Source organism: Salarias fasciatus, chromosome 20 (genome assembly GCF_902148845.1).
Source record: "Salarias fasciatus chromosome 20, fSalaFa1.1, whole genome shotgun sequence".
Taxonomy (NCBI): domain Eukaryota; kingdom Metazoa; phylum Chordata; class Actinopteri; order Blenniiformes; family Blenniidae; genus Salarias; species Salarias fasciatus.
This window is the reverse complement of record NC_043764.1, coordinates 25,852,398-25,862,755: the sequence shown is the minus strand read 5'-3', so window position 1 is coordinate 25,862,755 and position 10,358 is coordinate 25,852,398. Positions and strand designations below refer to the sequence as shown.

The following is a 10,358-nucleotide window of genomic DNA, read 5'->3' as shown; positions in this document are numbered from 1 at the left end:
CGATGCGGAGACTCCTTACTGCTGTAAGTGAGCTGACCAAAGAAGTCAGGGACCTGCGGCAGGAGTTCCGAGAATTCCACCAGTCCTGCAGGTGTGGCCAGGCTGTAGCGCCAGTGGGACCTCAGCTGGGGGTGCCCTTCGGCTTGCCATTGTGCAATTTAGAGGCACTAGACCAAGCAGAGGCCGCTCTGCAAACAGAGGACAACCAGGGAGCAATGGTAGGTTTATATCCACATTTTAAGTAATGGAAAACTCAAGTGATCCACAATTAAAACAATGAAAGTAATACAATACATGTACATATGTTCAATAATGACAGTATTTTTATATTAATAATTAGGCCTATTTGAATTTGTATTTACTCTCAAACGTATTGATTCCACATTAAAGAAAAAAAAGGAATTACAATGCCAACACAATCACTTTCACAAAAATGACACTTGTGTTTTTTTTTTATACTTCTTGTTTGTGTAATACATACCTTTTGTTCTGATAGACTGTACTGCTTGCCAAAATTGGAGGGACCACTGTGGAGCTCAAAATCCGGAGGATGCTGGCATGGACCCTCACAAATGAGCTAGCTTCTGAAATCAACTGGGCTGGGAAAAAAAACAAGGATCCATCCAAACAGAAGCGCCCTTTCAGAGAGCTGGCTCTCTCCAAGTGCATGTTTGGTGAGTACTGTAGATTATTCAATCGCTTTAGCCTAGTTAACTCGAGCATATTTGAAAATAGGAATATTAATTAAATAAATCTCAAGAAACTAAAATTACACTGTAGTAGCTAAGCCCAATGATATGCTACTGATGGGCTTATGTGACAAACGCGCCACGCCGACTTACAACTGTGGTCACATCAGCCGTCTCTCGTTTTCGCATGGTCAAGCCAGCCGCTCCAACATCTTCACTGCCCAGGGGCCTCATGTACAAAGACATGGATGTCCTACTAAAACATGGCGTACGATCAAATCCAGAAAATGTTGTTCGCACAAAAAAAATCCAGATGTATGAATCTGTGCACACGCATGAATTCAAGCACATGTATTTCCCAATCAACGCGGAATTGAGCACACATGTTGGAGTACCCAACCCCTCCCTAACCACGCCTTCAATTACATAGGCAAATCATGTTTAAATAAGACATGAGATTCCTGCCTCTGCACAATCAGAAAATTAAAATAGAAAGAGTGAGATGATTTAAAAAAAATTCATGAAAGCACATTTGACGCACTACTCACCGTAGTGTCGCACTTAAGATGTTGGAGCGGCTGGCTTGACCATCCCAAAACGAGAGACGGCTGACGTGACCGCAGTGACTTGCATTACTGTATTACTGGAACTCTGTAGCTGTATGGGGCTGCACAGTGGCGTAGTGGTTGGCCTTGCAGCAAGAAGGTCCCGGTTCAATCCCGAGGTGGGCCTGGGATCTTTCTGCATGGAGTTTGAATGTTCTCCCTGTGCATGCCTGGGTTTTCTCCGGGTATTCCGGCTTCCTCCCACAGTCCAAAAATATGCTGAGGTTAATTGATTATTCTAAATTGCCCATAGGCGTGAATGTGAGAGTGATTGTGTGTCTGTATATGTAGCTCTGCGACAGACTGGCCACCTGTCCAGGGCGTCCCCTGCCTTCACCCGAGTCAGCTGGGATAGGCTCCAGCACCCCCCCGCTACCCTAATGAGGTTATAAAGCTGTGTATAGAGAATGGATGGATGGATGTAGCTGTATGGTTACCCATTTCCTTATTTGCTTATCGCATGTCCACAGAAAATGTCCCTTAAATCCACTAACAAAACACAAAACTTCAACAACTTTCGAGCTGGTGTTGCAGTCAGAAACCGTTTGTGCTCTAACCTGTCAAACCACCTGGCACATCATGTGTAGGTGGTCGCTCAATCAGTGTCCGGTGGACACACAGACATAAACAATCAAAATAAAATGGCAAAATGGCCATAGCATACGCATTTGCTTTTTCAGCGGCTAACTTTGCATTTTCTTTCTCTTTTCTGTTTAGATGCTCTTGTTCTGGAGGGAGGAACAGCCACACAATTTGAGTTTGCACAGGTGGTGCAGAAGTGGCTGCGCTACGCACCGGATAGGGCAGGGGGGACTGGACGCTCTAAGTTGCCTATGCAACCGACTTCTTAAGACTGTTCTTCTGTTTTGTTCTTGGCATTGGTTGCTGTAGAAATAATTCTGGAATTCCTGAAGAAGTTGTTCAAGGGAAGGTGGGACATCACACACGACAATGCATGCACGCACACTCACACGCACACGCACACACACACACACACACACACACACACACACTCCTGAAGTTGTTCCTTTTTCGTTTGTTTTGTTAAAAAGTTCAATTAGCATAAATTGCAATAAAAGTTATTTTGTATTTTAAAGTCATCTGCTGTAATCATTTGATTATACAGTAAAATGTTTTCATTACCTTTCCACATCCTGGCTGTAGATAAGGCAGCACTTTTACCATTTAAAATTAATTGAAACCACATTGATTTATAGTTGAGTAGACATGTCAATGTTGTTTCAATGTTCCTGATGGTTGAAATTCCATCGAAATACCATTGGTCTGTGGTCAGAATTCAATGTTGTTTCAATGTTAAAAAATGGTGCAACATGATGTTGAATCAACATCAGATTCCAACGTTGATTCAATGACTTATAATTGAAAAAATAACATTGATTCAACATAGTTTCAATAACTGCTTGCTGTCCTGGCAACGTTGTTTCAATGTTCCTGATGGTTGAAATTCCATCGAAATACCATTGGTCTGTGGTCAGAATTCAATGTTGTTTCAATGTTAAAAAATGGTGCAACATGATGTTGAATCAACATCAGATTCCAACGTTGATTCAATGACTTATAGTTGAAAAAATAACATTGATTCAATATAGTTTCAATAACTGCTTGCTGTCCTGGCAACGTTGTTTCAATGTTCCCCATGGTTGAAATTCCATAGAAATACCATTGGTCTGTGGTCAGAATTCAATGTTGTTTCAATGTTAAAAAATGGTGCAACATGATGTTGAATCAACATCAGATTCCAACGTTGATTCAATGACTTATAGTTGAAAAAATAACATTGATTCAATATAGTTTCAATAACTGCTTGCTATCTGGGTACTGTATCTCTTAGTGAATGTAAATCAGAGGGCCTGGATATGCTGTTGTTAGAAGCGAGAAGGCGCTGAGTCGCCAACTCGACATCTGATTGGTTGAAGCAACTGTCTGTTTGACGTTTCACGTTACTTCACTGCGCCATCAGGAACGGATAGCGAAGGCCTCGGGCAGATTTCTTTGACCCTAGCAACAGATGATGCCTGAAATCTGATTGGTTAAATGATTTAATATGAAAAAAACATGTCTGGAAGCAGCGCAACCGCGGGAAAACTATGAAAGGAACTGGAACATACCGTTTGGAATCATTTATTAATTATTTATGGACAAAATGTAATTTACATCAGTCTGTAATTCAGATAATTTTTAGGCCAGCAGAGAAGGCTTTGCAGGCCCTGACGGCCCACCACTGATATATATATATATATATATATATATATATATATATATATATATATATATATATATATATATATATATATATATATATATACACTTAAGGATCATCTTTCAAAATAGTCTTGTTTTTTCATTTTGTGTTGGCTTTGCCTTATGGTGTCCCTCAGTTTGCAATAGAATCCTTTTTTTTTTTCTTTTTTTTAAACACCTCTGTTAACCCGGTGCCATCTGGGTTTTATGTTACCTCCTTTCCTCCTTTAAGAGCCATAGACATAACACAAATGCTTCAGGCCATGCATCAGTTGCGTTTTATACAATTCTCTGTTATTTTATTGTCGTTTGTTCATGTCAGTCAAAATATAGACTTGAGTCAGGTGAGGTGAGACTTTTACTCTGGAAAATAAGGTATATGTGATATTACTGCCTTAGAACACGCCCAGGGATGGCAAAATGTAGCTGTCAGTGTAGCTGGTTAAAAAACTGGTATTTTGGCTCCAAAATAAACCCCAATTCCCTCCGATTCCGTTGCCCAGTTTTTTGTTTGTTTGTTTTCTGTCTGGCTATCTAGTTTTTCTTTTGTATTTTTTTACTGCCGTATTAAACTACAGTCAGGTCTTCATCTTCTCATTGTTCTGTAGATCATTAACTGTGCATTCATGGCTATGAGAACCCCATGTGCACCCATTACACATTTCATTAACAACCTTCTCACATTTATTTAAAACACTGATTTTCTGTTCTTTCTCATCAACTTTGTCATCAGATTATCTCCTGATGTCTTTGACTTTCTGAACTGGCTGTCCATACACACAGAAACCAGCATATTTTGCTTTCTTATGACCAAATATCACAAATTGAGATTGTTTCTCGGTAACTGGGAGAGTGCCCTCTTTCCACATGGGCTTCATCACTGACAATATTCCCTCTGATTCTCACTCACTTCAATTTTCTAACATGTCATATTGAAGATGATTCATTCCTGATTCATTCTATGGCCAAGAGTAATTCTTCAAGTGAGAAATACAAGTTAAAAAACATAATTAATATCATTCTTTTCCTCAAGTCTGATGCTTTATTGATTTAACGTCACATTTTTCTTCATGAACCCCTCCTAACCAATGTATGGACAGCTTTGAACTGATCGATGAAGCAAACTATATTCCACCTATCCATAAAATCCTTCTGTCATTCATATTGAATCGCAGACGGAGATTCTAGCAGTTTACGAGCTGTGCCCACAATGAGCTGAGTCTGGAGAAGTGGCTGTAGAAGGTGACCAGATGGACATTGATCATGTTCATGAGTATTAAGGACAGAAATTGTGAATGAGATAGGTTGTTTTCAACTTTTCTTTTTTGGGAGCTTTTTTCATTTCCTCATCCCTCCATCATCCATGTTGAACCTCGTCTCAACGTCGCGTTTGTAAAACCTGAAACTCTCTGTGAATGGAGGTGATTCTCGCCGGGTGCAGTGGCGCGCGCCTGTAATCCAAGCTCCCGGGAGGCTGAGGCTGGAGGATGGTTTGAGCTCAGGAGCTCTGAGCTGCAGTGGACTGTGTCGATCGGGTGTCCGCACTAAGTTGGGCATCGATATGGTGATCCTGGGGGAGCCCGGAACCACCAGGTCGTCTAAGGAGGGGTGCATCAGCCCAGGTCGGAAACGGAGCAGGTCAAAGCTCTCGTGCCGCTCAGTAGTGGGATCGCGCCTGTGAACAGACGCTGCAGTGCAGCCTGAGCAACACAACCAGACCCAGTCTTCTAGAGCACTGGCTCCACTCACAGGATCACAGCTGATGTCTTCACACATGTTCAGCTCTTCTCTGTCTTTTTTCTTTTCTCTCATCACCAAAACAGCTTCTCAGCTTCTTCACTGCTACACTGCCTCCACCTGGACCAAACCAGCAACTGTCTCTTTCTCCACAATAGTCTTGGTTTATGCCTGTCGAGCACACCTTTTTCCACTGGCATTCAGTGCAGTATTTTCCAGCAACAGCCCACAGTGGTGACCTGTCAGATGTGAGGGAAACTTTGCAGAATCTTGAATCCTAAATCTGTTTCTCCGTCCTCCAGTCCACTGCTGTCCATGATGATAAATAGACCAATGACATCTAAATGATGACAGTTTCAAAGTTCTGCCTTCGGTTTACTGCCAGAAAGTTTGATTCCATCCTGACTTTGTTTACTTTTCATGCACTTCTCAACAAATTTGAAACAAATAAAATATTTTTTTTTTTTTGAACCATCATGTAGACTTTATGTGAAATCAGGATTAAGAGGTTTACCCCAACCTGTGCTTTAACTGGGGACATCGTCTCCATCAGGTAACATCAGAATAATGTTGACACACACACACACACACCCACACACACACACACACACACACACACACACACACACACACACACACACGTTTGTACTTATATCGTTGTGAGGACACTCATTGACATAATGCATTTCCGAGCCCCTTACCCTAACCCTAACCATCAAAAATAAATGCCTAACCCTAACCTATGCCCTAAACCTAACCTAAACCCAATTGTAACCCTAAATCAAATACCAAGTTGAAACCCTCAAAAAGGCCAAAAAAGGCCTTTTGAAAAGTGAGGACCAGCAAAAATGTCCTCATTTTGCAAAAATGTCCTCACTCTGTTGGTGAAATACCATTTTTGGTCCTTACTTTTAGGTATGTACAAGAACACACACACACACACACACACACACACACACACACACACACACACACACACACACACACACACACACACACGTCATGATACAACTTAGCTGATCAACTGGGGCATCATGAATCTTTTCCTCTCATCTCTTTCATGCTCCAGTATACTCTCTTACTCTGTTCTTGAGTTTTTTGAGTGGTCAGCATGTGGAGAGATGACTGGATGTTTCCTCTCAGATCTCAGGTGGGAAATAGTTTCAAAGAAAAGTCTGTGCAGCTTTCAAAGTTCATAACTTCCAGTCAAGTTTTCCATTTGTGTCTCTGAAGAGGCTGTTGACTGGATAACTCCTTCAGTATAAATGGCATCAATGTTCCTTTTAAATCAGTCACTGCTAAATTCCAGCAATGACCTTATTAAAAAAATGTTTGTTGGAGAAAAAAATGTTGAAAGTACTGTACTTGAGGTCTGGCACATGATTGTTGCTGTATTATCTGACACCGCTGTGCCAACTATAATATTGTATGTGATCAACATGTCCTACATGTATGCTATGCATTAAATGAATGCATCAAATTAGCAATGAAGCTAAAATTTTATCAGGAAACTAAGTGATGAACGTAAATGTTTCAACCCACTGTCAAATTTCAGTAAAGTTGTAAAATAGAGAACAATTAAGGGTTACAGTTCAGACAGATGATGAGGGAAAGAGAATACTGATCATGATAAAGTCTCTGAGTTTAAAGTTCAGTGAAGTTTTGCAGATTGGACATCTCATGCAAACAATAATTCAAAAGAGGCCTCATTTTATTTACAAGTTTTTCACACCTTTATTCAGTACACATGGAAAGTTACAGTTTCAAGCCAAGTTTAAAATATAGATTAAAAAAAATAACATTTTATGGACTTTTGGAACAATTTACAAAACAACATTGGTGAGAATAGAAATCAGAACAGATTCAGGTTCAAACAGAAGCTTGATATTTTTTCTCATGCTGTAAAATACATTCAAAAGTCAGGAAGTTTGTATGAAACAACAGTGATCAATGTCCTCAGAAACATGAGTTTCAGTCGACTTCTTCAATAGTGGGGCCCTTGGAGGGATCTCCTGAGTGGCCCCCGAAGCCTCCTGACGGCGCTCCTCCCTGGTACAACTTGGTCACGATGGGCGTGCACACCTTCTCCAGTTCCTTCTGCTGATGCTCGTATTCCTCCTTTTCTGCCAGCTGGTTGTTCTCCAGCCAGGAAATTGTCTGGTTGCACTTGTCGATGACCATCTTTTTATCCTCCTCACTGATCTTGCCCTTCATGTTGTCGTCCTCCACGCTGCTCTTCATGTTGAAGGCGTACGACTCCAGCTGGTTCTTGGCTGCCACCTTCTCTCTCTGTTTGTCGTCCTCAGCCTTGTACTTTTCCGCGTCCTGCACCATTCGCTCGATCTCCTCTCGGCTCAGGCGGCCCTTGTCGTTGGTGATGGTGATTTTGTTTTGTTTTCCGGTGCTTTTGTCGACGGCAGACACGTTCAGGATGCCGTTGGCGTCGATGTCGAAGGTCACCTCCACCTGTGGCACGCCTCGGGGGGCTGGAGGGATGCCAGTGAGGTCAAACTTGCCAAGAAGGTTGTTGTCCTTGGTCATGGCTCTCTCGCCTTCGTACACCTGGATCAGCACACCTGGTTGGTTGTCTGCGTACGTGGAGAAGACCTGAGTCTGCTTGGATGGAATGGTGGTGTTTCGTTTGATCAGAGGTGTCATAACACCACCGGCGGTCTCAATGCCCAGGGACAAGGGAGCCACGTCCAGCAGCAGCAGGTCTTGAACGTTCTCAGAAGTGTCGCCCATGAGGATGGCGGCCTGCACCGCCGCACCGTAGGCCACAGCCTCGTCTGGGTTGATGCTCTTGTTCAGCTCTCTGCCATTGAAGAAGTCCTGTAGGAGCTTCTGGATTTTGGGAATTCTGGTGGAGCCACCCACCAGCACGATCTCACTGATTTTGGATTTGTCCAGCTTGGCGTCCTGCAGGGCTTTCTCCACTGGTTCCAGCGTTCCTCGGAAAAGGTCCGAGTTGAGCTCTTCAAAACGCGCTCTTGTGATGGAGGTGTAAAAGTCAATTCCCTCAAACAGAGAATCAATCTCAATGCTGGCCTGGGTGCTGGAGGACAAGGTCCTCTTTGCTCTCTCACATGCCGTGCGCAGCCTCCTCAGGGCTCTCTTGTTCTGGGTGATGTCCTTTTTGTGCTTTCTCTTGAATTCCTCCACAAAGTGCTTCACCATCCGGTTGTCAAAGTCCTCCCCGCCCAGGTGAGTGTCTCCTGCCGTGGCTTTCACTTCAAAGATGCCATCTTCAATGGTCAGGATGGACACGTCAAAGGTGCCTCCTCCAAGGTCAAAGATCAGCACGTTGCTCTCTCCTTTCTTGGCTTTGTCCAGCCCGTAAGCGATGGCTGCTGCTGTGGGCTCGTTGATGATCCTCAGAACATTCAGTCCACAGATCACACCTGCGTCCTTGGTGGCCTGTCTCTGTGAGTCGTTGAAATAAGCCGGCACGGTGATCACGGCGTTGGACACCTTCTGTCCCAGGTACGCCTCTGCTATCTCCTTCATTTTAACCAGAACCATTGAGGAGATTTCCTCAGGATAGAAGGCCTTGGTCTCTCCTTTGTACTCCACCTGGACTCTGGGTTTGCCGTTGTCACTGATCACCTTGAAAGGCCACAGCTTCATGTCGGACTGGACAATGGAGTCGGTAAACTTCCTGCCGATGAGCCGCTTGGCGTCAAACACTGTGTTGGTGGGGTTCATGGCAACTTGATTCTTGGCAGCGTCTCCAATCAGCCTCTCGGTGTCAGTGAAGGCCACATAACTGGGGGTGGTCCTGTTGCCCTGGTCGTTGGCGATGATCTCCACCTTCCCATGTTGGAAAACCCCAACACAAGAATAGGTGGTGCCCAGATCAATGCCAATGGATATTCCCTTTGCTGAGGACATCTTGCTGGCTGTGTTGTAGTTCCTACACAAATACAGGAGACATTGTATTTCGATTAAAAAAGAAGTGAGACAAAAAGTGGAAGATAATTGTTTCCAAAATTAGTTAATAAAACACTTAGTATGTTAGTTACCACCTGCCCATTTTTTATGTAGTAAAAAGATACATAGCTTTTTAGGTTTAACATTTTTGTGATTGAAATGTCTATAATCCAGCTGCACATTTAAGATGATCTAATGAACTTCTTTAAGCATCAATATTCATTAACAATTTCAACTGAAAATCTGAAATCTGAACTTACTTTCACTGGTGGTCTCTCTCTCTCTGTGTGTCTCTGAGCAGCTTCCTGTTGTCAGCTCTCGTCTCCTTCGTTTTTTGTGAAATTCATGCCTGGACTGACTCAGGTCGCTGGTTTATATACTTCCAGCCACATTTCCAGAAGGCTCGTGGCTCCTCCTCCCCTCAGCGCGCGGACTGAGAGCGTCTGTTATTATTAGAGCGTCAAGCAGCGAGCAGGAGCGCGAGAGCGGGAGAAAGTTCCAGAGAGTTCCAGTCATCTGGAGCTCAGTGGAGAAGGAGACTGTGAGGGAAATACTGTGGAGGGTAGAGCAGGGAGACTGCAACTGCTGTCTTTATTTTGTTTATTTCAGAGTTCATTCTCACAGCTGAGATTGTTTTGAAGTTAGTTTTGTTTCGCTGCGTCTAATCCGGCGCATTTATTTTGAAATAGGAAGTAATTTTTGGGCTTCCGGGTCCTCGTGCGTTATTCTGTGTTATTGATCAATATGTTCATGCGGTGCTCCGGTTCAGTGTTGTTTTATTTGTGAGCATGTCTCCATGTTTGTGATAATGTCTTTTACGTGTTTTTATTCAGTTTTCACGGTTGATTTGGCGAAGGTAGAGGAGCGTCTGGGTGGAAAATAAACCCGCTGAAAGCGAACCTTCTGCTACGAGGAAACTAAAAACATCTGACTGTACGAATGAATGAATCAGTGGTATTATTTCTGGTCATAAGTCAAGACACATTAAATACTAATACCAACAAACAGAGTGAACTGTAACTAAACAAGAGACTAAAGTCCGTGGCTTTATGTCTATCTTACAGGATTCATGTTCATTCATCTTCCCTTGATTCCTACAGTCCCTCCCTGAGAGCGTCTTCCTGCTCTGTTCCCC

General features: G+C 43.0%; 1 protein-coding gene and 1 long non-coding RNA gene across 2 annotated transcripts; one reads left to right on the top strand and one right to left on the bottom strand.

Moving 5' to 3' along the window:
• LOC115407608 (uncharacterized) lies at positions 1-2,493 on the top strand. Its single transcript, XR_003933644.1, has 3 exons — positions 1-218; positions 497-674; positions 2,012-2,493. It is a non-coding gene; the product is annotated as an uncharacterized LOC115407608 (long non-coding RNA).
• Positions 2,494-7,211: 4,718 nt separating this feature from the next.
• Positions 7,212-9,189, bottom strand: LOC115407604 (heat shock 70 kDa protein-like). Its single transcript, XM_030118015.1, has one exon. The coding sequence runs from the start codon at positions 9,182-9,184 to the stop codon at positions 7,265-7,267; it is 1,920 nt and encodes a 639-aa protein (XP_029973875.1). The 5' UTR covers positions 9,185-9,189; the 3' UTR covers positions 7,212-7,264.
• Between the last annotated feature and the right edge of the window lie 1,169 nt (positions 9,190-10,358).

What these genes read in the sequence shown, in the direction of transcription:
- LOC115407604 (XM_030118015.1), bottom strand. Translation starts at nt 9,184, where the DNA reads ATGTCCTCAGCAAAGGGAATATCCATTGGCATTGATCTGGGCACCACC.